Source organism: Ruditapes philippinarum, unplaced genomic scaffold, assembly GCF_026571515.1.
Source record: "Ruditapes philippinarum isolate M1 unplaced genomic scaffold, ASM2657151v2 ctg4748_1_1_1_1, whole genome shotgun sequence".
NCBI lineage: Eukaryota > Metazoa > Mollusca > Bivalvia > Venerida > Veneridae > Ruditapes > Ruditapes philippinarum.
The window spans coordinates 34,436-50,820 of record NW_026860573.1 but is presented as its reverse complement, the minus strand read 5'-3'; the positions used below and the strand labels follow the sequence as shown (position 1 = coordinate 50,820).

The following is a 16,385-nucleotide window of genomic DNA, read 5'->3' as shown; positions in this document are numbered from 1 at the left end:
TTTTTATGCTAGTTGTATCTTTTTGCTGTATGGCTTGTATGTTTGTTCTAATTAAAACGCCTTATTTTTCCTTCCATTGAAGTCCGATTAAAAAAATACATACCGTATGTTAAAAAATAGTTATGGACTTTTTAAATCAGACTTTAGGGCGATTATTGATAGAATTTCAATCCCCTGTGATATAAGGGGCATAAACCACTCTCGGTGGTGAGCTATCTTTCCACAGACAGGCTTTTTGTGTGCCTTAAAACGTTACAAAAATAAAATATTTCATCAAAATGTCATCAGCAAGTTTAATTCATTTTATTGTTCGATTCTTACTGAACTTTATCTGTATAACATGAAGTTTAATATTATAGTTTATTTGTCCGGTAGAGTCACGTACAGTTTCTGTAACGGATACTGGAATATAACTAAGCCTGTGGAAAAAAAGTATCTTACCTCCCTTTTTAGAAACACGCCATTTGCAGTACTTTATGAATTTTGTTTTGGCGGAAACAAAATATTCTAAAAGAGAATACAGACATCATTTACAGAAAGCTGTGTTTACTAAATATATTGAGTAAAGCAAAATAGTATATTACTTAGATTTAACAAGATTTTATCGGGGTAAGATAGTCCTAAAATACGACGTAGCTTTGAAAGTTTGAGATATTTTTACGTTTTGCCTTTTGGCACGGCGACGACATATCGAAAATGCTCATAAACCCATAGCACGTTCCGAAAGAAATCTTACTTTTTTCCTATTGACTAGTGTTAAAATTAGTAAAAAATGACATATGTTAGTCATCCACCGAAACAAGAAATTTTTTGTTCAAAATATTTTAACGTAGATTCTAAGGAAAAGAGTCAACTCGGCCCTGTACCAACTCGGCACGGGTCAACTCGGCCCACTTTACAAAAATAGATATAACGTATTAACTTTGCTTTGCTTTGCATGTTGTTAAGGTAAATGAATAATGAGAAATATCTTATTATTATATAATTATACTTCTGCCGAAATAAGTACATTTAGATTTTTTTTATTTATTTGTCTCACAGATTCGATAAAATTAATATAGATCGATCAAATAAAAATGTGTTTCCTTAGAGGCATTTTGTTTGTAAAGTAATATTCCAAAAAATATAAAACAATAACGTGTTTACTTCATATCATAAGCTTCTAATTAATTGCAGGTGGTCACAAAATCAAATGAATGAATGAGTCAATCATAATTATCACCTAATTAATCGTATCCTTAACATACACACTGATTGATAATAATAGCCCATAACAATATATATTTCAACACATTATTTGACACTGAAGGTATTTAAGTCAGAAATACAGTGAGATACGCAATCGGTTATCTTTACTCGCAATTCTACTGATAAGAAAAGCCTGTCTGCTGCTTATTTGGAAACTGTCAATAGGCGTATTATAAGTAATTACAATAAATAGTGATAACACAAACCTAAATATTAATAATTGAAAAGTGGGCCGAGTTGACCCATGCCGAGTTGGAATAGGGCCAAGCTGACTCGGGGGCCAAGTACGTTTTAGGGCCGAGCTGACCTGGATTCGATTCTAATGTAGAATGTTCATTATTTTACTCATTTTTGCAAAAAGCAGCAATTCACCCAGAGGAAAGGATTAAATTTATTGACAATGATCTGTACATGGGGTAAATGAAACTGCATGGCGATTAGGTGTAAGATTACTTTCCATCGGGTTATTTTTTTTTACAAGAAAAAAAAACATGAATTTTATAACCCACGAAAATGCCCGTTTTGATAAAATCACGAAATTCCATGCCCACGAATAGAAGTGAATTGGTAGTAATCCTTTAGTCAGAAATGAACTGTAAGTCAATTCCATTAGACTATATACTAATATACTGTAAGTGGAGTGGACTTAGAATTCATTTCTAACTTAGGATAAACATGATAAATGTTTTTCTCAATTTCTGCTATCAAACACATATTTTGAACTGCCCACATACCTTGATTGATGACTGGACATGAAATATATCCTGTAACAGACCATATCCTGTATTAATTTTGTATTTGTCACATTTTGTGGCTTTGAAATAGTGATAACAAGTTTACAAATGTATTTCTGTTGACGCTTAAACATGAGTTATTTCACTTTATTTATTAAATGAATTTATTGTTATTGGCATGTGCAAATCTAGCATTGATCAAATTTTTGCACTGAAAGTCCAGATGATGGATCCATACCTCAATCTTTTGAAATGGCACAAATTTGTGCTTCATGTAAAACTTACCTGTTAGTAAGTCTGTTACAAATTCTTGTTTATAATTAATTAATAACATAGATTGTAAGTGTTATTTTCAATGTGTAAATAACTTTCATTGCTGATTATTTTACCTACACCTATCAGACTATTTAAAGTGGTTCCCCCTTAAGCTTGATGATAAATGTTTAAAAATAAATTAATCTATATTAACAATTTTTATTCAAACTTTTCATAGTAACATGTTTATGTTAATGTTTATTCATGTTATATAAGTTAATAGATTAAATAATACTTATTTTGAAGAAGAGACAATAAATGAGTGTAAATTTTTAACAAAAGAAACTTTTTTTTTAATCTCTAATATTCTTTTGTTTTTTATTTGCAGGTGGACACTTTTTCATTTGTATTGATCAAGTTCAGTATGTGGTGAGTAAGTTTGGTGAGCAACCCCTGTGAAATCTGTACAAGATGTCTGCGGCAAGCATGGCAGAGAACAGGGACGATGATGAACTCAGCATACCGAGGGCGTCACTTAACAAAATGATAAAGGAGATTATACCTAATGTGAGAGTGGCCAACGATGCCCGAGAACTGATACTTAACTGTTGTACAGAGTTTATACACCTTGTATCAACAGAAGCCAATGAAATCTGCAATAAACAGTTCAAGAAAACTATCTCTCCTGAACATATACTAGCTGGTAACTGTCTTACAGCCTTATATAGAGGATATTGAATGAGGGTAGATTTAATACTAAATTTATTGAATGAGTTGAATAAAATCATATCATGCAAACCTCTGTTGAGCATGATATTGCTTTATTCAACAAGTTCAATAAATTTAGTATTGAATCTACACAAATATAGTATTCTATTTATCACATATTCAAAAAGAGAACGGTTTACAGCTAAAATGAGTCATTTTTTGTAGACACCTCTTAATGTAATGCTAACATTAGCGCGCTTCAATGCTATGTTTACATGTAGCACAAATGACGTCACATCAAAGTGTTATTACACTGACTAGTGTAATATCATTTTTATTACATGGCTTTTTTACACTCCTGTGCCGCTGATAAATATGCTTAAGAGTCATTGGCAGCTTCCCCAAAGAATTTGTTTTTTATATCAGTCAGTTTTCCCCAGAAATTGAATAAACAGCAAGTTTTGTCTGCCCCTTTTGCGATTATACCATGAAATACCCCCCGCTCTGATAAGTATTTATAAAAGCTATGAAAAAATGTTAAAAGCTGCATGCCTCCACATTAGCCAAAATAGCCAAAATAGTTCAAGAAATCAACCTTGTGAAAAATATAATTAGGTTTTAAGAATAATTTACAATATGCTATACAATATTTGCAATTAATGACAGATTTGCAGTATTTATCACCATATTTTTGCTGTGTCACTGGCACAGTAAGGGCTATTTTGCATATTCTGATCTAATTATGGTATTTTTTCATAGATCTTAATTGCCATTTGCAAGATGTAAATTACTTCCTTAGTTCACTTTACAATATTTCACTTTTTTATAAATTCTAAAAAATTTCATGAAAATAAGCATGAATCTGGAGGCATGCTGCTTTAAAGTTTTCTATACTTATTATGACAGTTGTGTTTATACTTAGAAGTTATGCTATATTTCATTATTATTACACATAAATTGTTATCTTGGGGGTACAATGAACAAAATGATTAAGTTATTTGAAATGCCATAGAATTTTTATAGGACGATTTCTATATTACTTTTAAGTTATTAAAGTAAATGTACATGATTGTCTTCTTACTTGTTGTCAACTTTTGTGGTGTTAATGTGGATAAGTTCATAATGAAAAGTCTGTGATACCATTATTAATTATGTGGACAGTATTTAGTATAATACATGCCAAAAACCCAAGAAAGAATTATATATGGATGTTGTTGGTAAGTGTAATATAAGTGATATATGATCCAGTATTAAATATTTATGTTTATTATATATTGAGAGATATTGATGAAATAAATAGCATATTTTCACTTAAATTTATTTATACCCCCGCACAATTAAGTTGTAAGGGGGGTATACTGGAATCAGCTTGTCCAGACATCCGGACGTCTCCCCGTCCGTTTTTCCTTGTCCGCCCAATTACTTGAGATTCCTTTGGCCCACAGTCTTCATAATTGGCATGGAGGTTAGTCATGATTAGTAGATGACCCCTATTGATTTTGGGGTCATTGGGTCAAAGGTCAAGGTCACAGGGGCCTTGACTTTAAAAAGCTTGTCCACCCAATAACTTGAGAATCCTTTGGCCCACAGTCTTCATATTTGGCATGGAGGTTAGTCATGATTAGTAGATGACCCCTATTGATTTTGAGGTCACTGGGTCAAAGGTCAAGGTCACAGGGGTCTTGACTAAAAAAAGCTTGTCCGCCCAATAACTTGAGATTCCTTTGACCCACAGTCTTCATATTTGGCATGGAGGTTAGTCATGATTAGTAGATGACCCCTATTGATTTTGAGGTCACTGGGTCAAAGGTCAAGGTCACAGGGTCCTTGACTAAAAAAAGCTTGTCCGCCCAATAACTTGAGATTCCTTTGACCCACAGTCTTCATATTTGGCATGGAGGTTAGTCATGATTAGTAGATGACCCCTATTGATTTTGAGGTCACTGGGTCAAAGGTCAAGGTCACAGGGTCCTTGACTAAAAAAAAGCTTGTCCGCCCAATAACTTGAGATTCCTTTGACCCACAGTCTTCATATTTGGCATGGAGGTTAGTCGTGATTAGTAGATGACCCCTATTGATTTTGAGGTCACTGGGTCAAAGTTCAAGATCACAGGGGCCTTGACTTAAAAAAAGCTTCTGACAAAGTGGTATGCGGGGGTATTCATGCCATGACAGTGGCAGTTCTAGTTTCCACTGCACTTAAACATATTTTCCGTATTTTCACTGGTGTCTTCCCAGACTACTTTCTTCTAAAGTCAGCCAAGGCACAAAATTTAAGGGGAAGTCTTTCAATTTGTAATGTCAAAATAAAAAGAAAAATGTATAAAAAAAAACAAACAGAAAATTCAAGTTTTTTTCTATAAATACAGGATTTATTTTCATCTTGTGGTATGAAAATTATCGTATTTCACTTGTGGCTACTGCCACTCATGAAATATTTATTTTCATACCACTGGATGAAAATATATACGGTATTTTTACACAAAACTTGAATATCCTCTATTTTGCAAATATTAAATTGTCTAGAATAAAATGTTATTTTATTCATCATATAAATGTTCATACTAAAACACTTAGAACTTGATCAACATCTATTTTTTCAAGAAATATTTTGTAAGAGTATCCAAAATGATTCATTTTTATCGTTTTTATCATTATTTTAAAGACTTAGAAAAATGTGTCTATTTATGGCCAATCCACTTTAATTTCAGCATTAGACACTCTAGGATTTGGAGCATACAAGGAAGATGCTACAGAAGTTTTAAAAGAAGCAAAAGCCGTTGCGGCAAAGAAAAGGCGGGGCAGTTCTAGACTGGAAAATCTTGGTATACCTGAGGAGGAGTTACTCAGGCAACAGCAGGAATTGTTTGCACGGGTTGGTTTACATCTTTAAGTCATTTGCTCTAAGTAAATTAATATAAAATATACAATGGGCATATTTTAATTAGTGGCAAAGGCCGCACATTTTTATGAATAAGTCATACCTATGAAAAATGAAAACTTATTTGAGTCCTTCAAAATACTCAACATCGACCTTCACACAATTTTCAAGCCTCAGAATCCAATCCAAAAAAAGGATTTTTGAACTGTTCTTTGGGTATACTGTTTATACACTGGTGGAGAGTGCTTCCAACTGCACTACAGGTTTCAAACAAACGGCCGGGAAGGCAAGATTTGTTGTATGAATTTAACCAGTCACAAGGAGAGGTCAAGACTATAAGCTGGAGGTAGCAAAACTTCAATTCTCTCTTCCTCTTAATAAGCTTGTACCAAGGCTGACCATTGTGCAGGTGCAATATCATGGAGTAATGTGAATCCTGGACCTTGGGTTCTTTGTCATGTAATGAGTAACTACAGCAGTGAGAACATGATCAAGGCACAGTGACATTGGCCACTATTCCATCACTGTCAAAAAATAGAGCATGCATAACTTTTTTTAACGTTATGGCTACATCTAGCAACAAGTGGGCAATCACTGTTTTTTACCTACCCACATTTTGTCGGGCTCAAAAAGATAAAGCCATATTCATCCCTGTGACAGTTTCTCTCAGGGCATCCAGAGTCTCGATCTTTGAACCTAGTCAATAAGTCCGAGGCTTTTTCAACCTGCTCTCTTTTCTGGTCAGAAGTTAACAAATGTGGGATCCCAGGGGCACACACATTCCATAACTTTAACTTTTCTTTCAAGATGGAAAACACATCGCACTTAAAGGCCCGATATGCCACTTATCTCGTCCACAGTATATCTAGCATCTTCATCAACTATGTTCGTCTTTTTCAGAGGTAGCGAAAATTGGCTTCCAATGCAGGGATCATCCTTAACATTAGTTTTACATTACATAAACATTGTTGCCCACCTGGCAATTGTACAATATGGAAGGGCATTTTCTCCATAAACTAACTCTAGATCCGTTTTTATTTCTGATAATTATGCATTTACCCAATAACCTCTGAATTTTGCTATAACATGAATAAGTTCTTTGCTACTCTCTCAAATCACAATGCATCTGAGCCATGCTTACAACAAGTATACAAAATCACATGTAATTTAATTGACCTGCTCAAATCTTATTGCACATTGCAAATCTTGCGAAAATAGACTATTGGTTAGAAAAATCAATAATCTTTCCAACAGAATATTATACAGTCATGTACTTTCACATGCAAATCATTAGTCCTAACTATCTTTCCTATAAAAACCAAAGAAATAACAACTCTGTTATGCGTTTGCGAGAGAAATGCTTATTTATTGTATGTGCACGACTAAATATGTTACATATATTTCACATTTATGTAAACCAAAACTTAGACAATGGAGGAATACACATCCTACTGAACAGTATATATCTAATACACGGATATGAAAATAATAATCTGTATTATTTTGTCTTTCAATATATAACATTTTGATTGACAGATAACATTATCTTGACCCTTTGCAAAATTAAGAGGTCACGTTAACAAGCATGTTCCGAACAAATTTATGAAAAATGTAGTTTTTACAAAATTGATCGCAAATCCGTCTTAGGAATGACAGCCGCCCACGAACAACCTAACCTACTTTGTAGGGGGAAACGTGTTTCCGTGGCATGCACGTTAAAGTTTATTTAAACGTAAAACTTTAAATTCATTCCTCAGGATAAAGGAATCACGGAACATTTCCGAACATGCTAAAAAAGAAAATTAATATCACCAAAGGTACTACACGTCTGATATCATTCTTGAAATTGAATTTGAAATTGCCACGTAGAAAATCTCGCTACAACTGATTTCAACAATCAATACCCGCCAAACATAAACTCTTATTCACGAACCGTGACAAACCGGTTTTGTTATACAATGTCCGTAAGGACAATAGTACTCAACTATACGATGTAACGTTGAGTACTTAAAATTAGATTGAGTTGTTGTCACTTATTAAAATATGCCCCTCTGACATTTAATGATTGTCACTCTTGGCTCATTTAGCCTTATTTCTCAAAAACAACTTACATGTTTTTAATCCATTATTTACATGTTACTCAACACGTGTTTTGACATTTCTAAAAAAATAATTTTTAAATGAATATTTGAGGCATTATGTGCCTTTAAAGTTATGAGAATTTTCTCTGTACACTTCAGGCAAGACAAGAGCAGGCTCAGTTAGAGCAACAACAGTGGCAGCAGATGCAACAAGCACTACAACAACAACAACAAACAACAGCAACAACAAAGCGCCAATAATGGAGAGGACGATGATGATGATTATTCATAATTCATGAAATATCACTTTGTGGGACATGAAATAAAGACTTGTGTGACATGCAATATTACTTTGTGTGACGTGTAATTTTGATTTGTATGGCATGTAGTAATGATTCATGTAATGGACATAAATACTGTTGTTTTAGTGAGTATGTTTTGTGATGATGTTTTCAAATATATAATAAATGCAAAAAAAAGGAACTTAACAATGACCTTTCAATTTCATAAGCTCAGCAATGCGTACAGTGCTACAAGGTTAACTTTTGTGACAGCATGATGTGACTGATGTTCACCTGTTATGCATCATAATCCATGATTTATCATGCCCTCCCTATCCCCCCCACACACACCCGCATAGATGTTGGGATATATAGCTTTTCATTTGTCTGTCGGTCCGTAGACCAAATGGTTTCCAATCAATAACTAAAGAACGCTAAGGCCTAGGAATTTTAATTTTGGATTCAAAGGTCAAGGTCACATTGACCTTGTAGGTAAAAACAGTTTCCAATCAATAACTAAAGAACGCTAAGGCCTAGGAATTTTAAACTTGGTATGTACATTGGTCATGAGCAGTAAATGACCCCTGTAGATTTTGAGGTCAAGGGGTAAAAGGTCAAGGTCACATTTACCTTGTAGGTAAAAACGGTTTTAGATCAATAATTCAACAGCCCATGTGCTCTGGAACTTCAAGTCCTAGAGCTTACATGTAGACAGTTTACACACAGTATTGCCTACAAGGCCTAGAAGACCTCTACAAAAGTTGTATAAATTATGCCCCTAGGGACTGACCATTGTCCCACCATGGACTTCTTAAAAATAGAGCTTTGATTTCTGGCTAAAAAGTGGCATGGTCTTCTACAAGTGATATTATCAAGCCCCAGGATTATATTTGACCCCATCCTGGTGATTTTGTTCATAAAGACTTTATTAAAGCACATCTAAATCTTCCTCTTAGAACACAATGCTTACGGCCTAGATATTTAGCTTTGATCATTTCATATTTAATTGCTACAAAAATATACAAATTATACACTGTTTGGGTCACTTAATATTTACTCAACTAAAAATCCCTTAGTGTAGGTAGTTTTCATACCTCTACAAAACAGATCAGTGTATATTAATTATGGTCCATCCCAAGTCATTCAACTAGTCATCAACTAGTATTAGAAATAGATTTAAAATCCTCTCTCCAGAAACTACATTACTCGAAGCTAAGATATTTGGCATGTACCGTATATGTGGTTTTTTCTGCGGTGACTTTATTTGGTGACTTTATTTCTGCGTTTCCTGCGGTCAGTTTCAGCACCGCAGAAATAAAAACAGCAGAATATTTCTCCATATTTTTTAATCTGGTACTAGTTGTGTACTGCATTATGATCTGTTTCGTCTACAGTAATAACGACTAACGGATTAGAACGGTTAATGGATTTTCATGTTGAATGAAACTGCTGTCTGCCAGCATATACTGTATAGTGATTGCCGATATGCTAAAGGTTTGTTTATCACTAAATCATACAAACTATTTCAACCCTTATACTGCTAAATAATCGTCATATACTTTAATTGTCATCTGATTTACGGTATTAAACAGAACAGAACATATCGTTCATTAAATTTTAGATTTAAACATACACATGTAGTTTATTATCTATACATGCATAACATTGAATTTAAAGGTCATGTCAATTAAATAATAAAATTAATATGAATATAAATATTATTTACGTAAATGAAGGTATGTGTTGACAACCAAATTAATTAACTCCTTAAACAGTCGGCAATAAATTTAAATAAAGAGTTTATGATAAGTCATTTTGTCGTAGCATATTTTCTCGAATTTTAAGTGCACATTTTATGAACATCACCAAAATTAAATTGAGCCGCGTCACGACAAAACCAACATAATGGGTTAGCGATCAGCATGGATCTAGACCAGCCTGCGCATCCCCGCAGTCTGATCAGGATCCATGCTGTTCGCTATCGGTTTCTCTACTTGTTATAGAGTTTGTAAGCAAACAGCATGGATCCTGATCAGACTGCGCGGATGCTGGTCGCAAACCCATTATGTTGGTTCTGTCGTGACACGGCTCAATTAAAGATACAACCAAGGTATAATATTCACACGTCATTTCACGCTGATCAAAAGATTATAATATAACATTCTATTGTTGTGCATTATATTTGTTTGCAAACAGTTTTGTGGTGACGACGATAAACAAATGTGAATGTGTACATGCAAATAAAATACAGTAATGTGACTTAGACTTTGATAAGAAGAGTCGCAGAAATGAAATCACGTGTTGCCCTAAGAATGTGCCGCAGAAATAAAGTCCGCAGAAATAAAAACGTGCCATAATTTGGAAAAACCGCAGAATTTGGAGCCCGCAGAAAAAACAACTTATACGGTATTATTAACCTATGGTTGTGTACATTATTTGTATAAACCTGGCTCCCAGGGTCAACTCGAGGTCATTACGTTTACAAAGACTTTCATAGGAAAACATGTTTTAAATCTTCCTTTCTAATATTTCTAGAGCAAACATATGACATTTAGCATTGCCCAGAGGGCCTGTAAAACAAGCTGTATAGGTTATGCCCCTGGGGTCAAAAAAATGCCCAGCTGCAGGGTCATTCACTTCACATTGATTTGTATAGGAAACAAGACTTTAAAGGCACTCCAGTGAAGTCCAAAAATCTGAAAAACAGAAAATTTGAATTATTTTTCACAACTTGAATAATAATTATATAAAACTGGAGTGAGAGAATTATCTGAAATTTTGCACACAATTTATTGGTCATCAAATGGAAATTTAATCTCAAAAAATTGTTTCTGCAAACGTTTTTTATTTAATCATTGCCCTGGCATCAAATATGGCACCACCAGGGATGGATCGCTTGCAACATTGGTCTAAATAGGAAACCAACCTAACTTCTGGTTCAAAACCACCCTTTTATAGGTACTCTACAAGAAGGATTTTTGATATGACAGGACTGAAAATACTCTTTAGACATTTTTTAATTTGCATTATATTTCTTTTTTATCTTTTGCAATGTTTTCCCTTGTAAGTGCCCTAGTAAATCAGTAGGAAAGCATTTCAAATCTTAGGGTCTTGGACATTAGCTAGCTCCTTTGAAGGCACTTACAATCCATATATTTATAAAATATCTTTGTCCAAAGTAGTCGGTATACAACCATAGCCTTTATCCTGTTAAAAACACTAGGTAGAAATATGATGATGTTTTAGGGTGGACATAATATGCGTAAGAAGTTGTGCTCTATCAAAAAAGAAATAAAAAGAGACTACTACACACACTTATAATGTTTTAATGTCTAAATATAAATCTGTCCAAATAACATCTTCATGACAACATGACATATATTATGAAAACAACACATAAAATAGACACTTATGTTTACCCCCTCTGTGGTCGAGGGGTTAGAGTCGATGACTTCTAATCCAATTACCTCTCTGGTGTGGGTTCAATCCCCGGGAGATGCTTTGGTAGTTTAGCATGGAGGAAGGAAAGTCTAATAACTCTCCAGGAACGATGGTTAGCAAACTACCCGCCTATATGACTGAAATACTGTTGGAGAAAAGGCGTAAAATGAAACAAACAAATAAACGTTAGCAACAATAATTTTAAAATACATACAACAAAAAAATACAAAATATTAAAGCACATTAAAGCCACAGAAATAAAAAGAAATATCCTTTTTTCCTTGACTGCAAAAAGTGCGAAAATGTGTTTTATAATGTTGCAATGACAGATAAAGAAATTTAAGATGTACACCTGAATACTGAATAGCATCAATTTCTGATTAATGTAGCAAAATGCAAATTAAGGCCATATATTTTAACTTTCAAACACAATACTGATTCACTATAACCGTACTGCCTAAACACAAAGGAAGCAAAAGTCACTTCATCTGCATGCACTATATGTAATGTTTGGACACTGTCACACGACATCAAAATTTAAACTTCTGAAAAATGAAACTATTACAATCATTTTTAGCTTAATGGGCCATTAAAGTTGTGATACTGTGAATAATAAATAAATCATGCTCAATTGAAAAATTGATTGTATCGCATTTATAAAAGGACATAAAGTAGACAAACAGAAAAATCTAAATCAAGTGACATATACATTTTGTACATTTAAACAGCAAACAATGCCTTTTCATTTAGACCATAATCAAAGCATTGCTTTTAAGTTTGTGAATACAAAAATGACTTTTTTTTAATGGTCTACTCACAAGAAATTTAACAATGTACAAAACAAAAACTTATCACAGATGCATAAAAATAGAACAGTTAACACAAAATATCCCATCATAAACTTGTGAAAGTTTGCCATCAACCTTAAACTTGTGAAATTTTGCCCTTTATCATAAGTTTGTGAAATTTCGCATCCATCATAAATTTGTGAAATTTTGCCATTTATCATAAATTTGTGAAATTTTGCCATCTATCATAAATTTGTGAAATTTTGCCATCTATCATAAATTTGTGAAATTTTGCCATCTATCATAAATTTGTGAAATTTTGCCATCTATCATAAACCATCAACCATAAACTTGTGAAACTTGGCCATTTATCATACACTTGTGAAATTTTGCCATCCATCACAAGATCATGAATTTAGTAGTGGGATTAGTAGTTAGTCACTTGTGGAAAAATTGTGAAAACTGGTTAGTTATCCAGTAGTTACTATCCATGAGGAAAGCCTGTTAGGTGGATGTACAAAAAATGTGTCCAAACTGGCTTTAAAAAAAACCTAACAAACACAATAGTTGTAAGAAATGGTGAATTTTCACAAGTTTATAAAAAGCATTCCACCTTAATACTGAACTGTTCTTATAACATTATATATATTCTTAATGAAACACTCTATATTATTTCTTCTCTTTCTTCACCCGCCCCATCAAATAAAACTCTTCATTAGGTTTTAGATTCATAGTGAAAGCCATCCTGTTTGACAAAGCAAACAGGGCAACCACTGCTCCAATGTCCCATAGATCATCGTCCGTTAGTCCGTTTTTCTTCAGGTTTTCACATTTTTCTTCCGTCAAAGGTCTACAATGGCACAAATCTATGGCTACTTCTAAAATGGCCCTCTGCCTGTCATCGAGATCGGCTGTTTTCCAGTTGGCAGCAATCTGTATAGATCAGACAAAGGAACTGTATGTATATACAATAAATAAATATATTTATTTTGTCATGTGTAATTATTTTGTGTAATATTCCCTATACATTGTAACATTCATGCAATACTCCGCACAATATTTTACGCAATATTCCCTATGACATGTAATATTCCGTATGCATTGTAACTATTATACAATACTCCCTTTAATATTTATGCAATATTCCCTATAACATTTGCTGCATTATTTTGTATGCATTGTAACTATTATGCAATACTCCCTACAATATTAATGCAATATTCCCTGTAACATTTGTGCAATATTCCCTGTGCATTGTAACTATCATGCAATACTCCCTATAATATGTATGCTATATTCCCTATAACATGTGTGCAATATTCCCTATACGTAACATTGTAACATTTATACAATAATCCCTTCAACATTTGTGCAGTATTCCTTACAACATTTTTGGAATATTCTCCATAACATTTGTGCAATTTTCCCTATGCATTGTAACATTCATGCAATCTCCCACAATATTTGTGAAATATTCCCTATACCATTTGTGCAATATTCCCCATGCATTGTAACTATCATGCAATACTCTACAATATTTATACAATGTTCCCTGCAACATTTCAATTTGTGCAGTAATCCCTATGCATTGTTACATTCAAGCAATACTCCCTACAACATCTGTGCAATATTCACTAAAACATTTGCGCAATTTTCCCGATGCATTGTACCATTCATGCAATACTCCCTACAATATTTGTGCATCATTCCCTATGACGTTCATTTATGTAATACTCTGTAAAACATTTGTGTAATATTCCCTATAATGTATTTATCTACTATGTAGTAAAAGTAGACTGATACCTGATCTGCAAGGTAAGGGTTTTTGGCAAAAATTCTGTGAAGTGCACTATGAGCTACTATACAGTATAGGCACTTGTTCTCAGCTGATGTTGCTACTACAATCATTTCTTTGTCTGCTTTTGTCAGATTTCCTGTATGTGAAGATAAAGAAAAAAAATAACATATCATTCCTTATATGAGCCCCATTTACCTTAGTGAATTTTACAGAAAAATGTCTGAAATAAAGGTATGTTTATTATAGTGAAATACAGTAGTTTATACAAATTTATTTACTTTGTATTATTGGGCTGGAAACCTATTATTATCACTTACTTTAAATAAACATTTTAATTTCTTTTTTAACACAAAAAGATACTTAAAATTGTTTCCAGATAATACAAAAACTGTGCTAGAATTTTTTCTCTTAAACATAATACATGTAGGCAACACAAAAACTGTTTTAAAGTCGTTTCCCTTAACATTATAACAATTTTAAACAAAGCTGTGTAAAATATCTGTTTGTTCACTGTGTTAGAATGGTTTGGCACTGAACTCTCTGTTACCATGGATACATGTTTAATGTGAAGGTCATTTACCTCCTGGTCTATCATTCATTACAACATCATAGTAATTAAAGAATGCACGAGACTCCTCAGGTCTGTAGGACATTCCTCTAAATACATTTGGTGTAAAACCAGACTGCAAAAAACAATTGTCAGACATGAGTTCTCATTAAAGGTTAAATGAATTATTGAGTACATAGATTTTACTAGCAATAGATTCAACCTATGAAAGTGTTTGCTACATGTACATACAATTATATTACACAAATATTTTACATGTCACTTGCAGCTGGTTAAACCTGGTGATAAACTTACAAAATATATGTTTGTCTAATTGGGTTTTATGTCATATCGACACAGTATAGGTCATATCGCAACATTCCAGCTTTACTCGTGGAGGAAGACCTCAGGTGCCCTTCCATGCATTATTTCAGGCAGGAATGGGCACCTGAGTAGAACCACCGACATTCCGTAAGCTAGCTGTATAGCTTCCTCACATGAAAGAATCCAAAGTCCCTGTCGGAATTGGAACCCACAGCGGTGAGGGGCAAGTTGTTTGAAGTCAACGAGCTTAACAAAATATATGTCATGTCAGAAGAACAATTTTACAAGAAATTGGTTAACAAAATATGACATTGCAAACCTATATCCTAATAAATAATACAAAGTCAGTACAGATGAGCAGACCAAAAATTATAAAAATAACTATAAAATATTTCAACGGCTTGCCCCCCGACAGGGTTTGAACCCATGCCGTCAGCAATCCTTAAATTACTACATGTAGTCCATCATGTAAATCACTCAGCCACTTTTCACACTGTTAAAACTGTTTCCAATAACAAGCTGCAACTATAGTCATCAAGTGTAGCCTTAAAGCTATACTAACCTTTTCTGTAACAATATTAAACCTTTCTTGCACATCTTCTGGCAATGAGTCCAAAGCCGGTACAGGAAACCTGCTGAAGTCTTTCTTCTCTGACAAACAACATGATGATGTGAGAAGTGTTCTTGTCTGATTGCATAAGATTGGTAACTGCAACAAAAATTCACAGGAATCTGCTATCAATGTTTATCCATTGGTGACATTATAATTAGCAGTTAAGATGATGTGTGTGATATAAACAGGGACTTGGTATACACAGAGAGTTCTATAATTGATCAGAGAATGTAGAATCATCAGTTCTCACCCATACACCAATTATTATCAAAAAAGTTACGAGATAACATGAAAATAGGTACGAGTCTATCTAAGTACGAATTGAACAGAAAATATTTCAATTAAGGCAGAATGAAAAATAGGAAAATGTCATGCAGAAATTTATAAAAAATGTTCTTGGAAAATGTTTTATTGTTTTTATTTACACCATCTTTAACCCCGGTTACCTTTCTAACCGTAGTTATGACCGACTTTGCCGATAAAAACATCTTGAAAGTAGAGTTTGACAGATGCAATAATTGTCTCCCTTCAATATGAGGGAAGAGTTGTTATAAAATATATTATTAAAAATTATAACAAAACAAAAAAACTTTAATAGTGAGCGATATCAATTACTTTAAACACATAATTTTATCTCTGGCAGATTATTTGTAAAATCAAAGTTCAGAACGAAATGTTTTCATATG

The 16,385-nt window shown here is 33.5% G+C and overlaps 2 protein-coding genes across 3 annotated transcripts; one reads left to right on the top strand and one right to left on the bottom strand.

The window, feature by feature from the left end:
- Positions 1 to 426: 426 nt before the first annotated feature.
- Positions 427 to 8,390, top strand: LOC132760654 (protein Dr1-like). 2 transcript variants are annotated; one of them, XM_060752679.1, is made up of 4 exons: positions 427 to 562; positions 2,626 to 2,940; positions 5,657 to 5,820; positions 8,067 to 8,390. In XM_060752679.1, the coding sequence occupies exons 2-4, from the start codon at positions 2,709 to 2,711 to the stop codon at positions 8,166 to 8,168; spliced, it is 498 nt and encodes a 165-aa protein (XP_060608662.1). In that variant the 5' UTR covers positions 427 to 562; positions 2,626 to 2,708; the 3' UTR covers positions 8,169 to 8,390. The 2 variants fall into 2 exon arrangements, with proteins under 2 accessions (XP_060608662.1, XP_060608661.1); XM_060752678.1 differs by having other exon boundaries at positions 442 to 609.
- Positions 8,391 to 11,498: 3,108 nt separating this feature from the next.
- On the bottom strand, positions 11,499 to 16,254 carry LOC132760653 (uncharacterized). The gene is made up of 5 exons (XM_060752677.1): positions 16,146 to 16,254; positions 15,649 to 15,795; positions 14,796 to 14,898; positions 14,221 to 14,351; positions 11,499 to 13,350 (listed from the first exon to the last, which is right to left on the bottom strand). Exons 1-5 carry the CDS (start codon positions 16,185 to 16,187, stop codon positions 13,087 to 13,089), a joined length of 687 nt encoding a protein of 228 aa, XP_060608660.1. The 5' UTR covers positions 16,188 to 16,254; the 3' UTR covers positions 11,499 to 13,086.
- Positions 16,255 to 16,385: the final 131 nt, after the last annotated feature.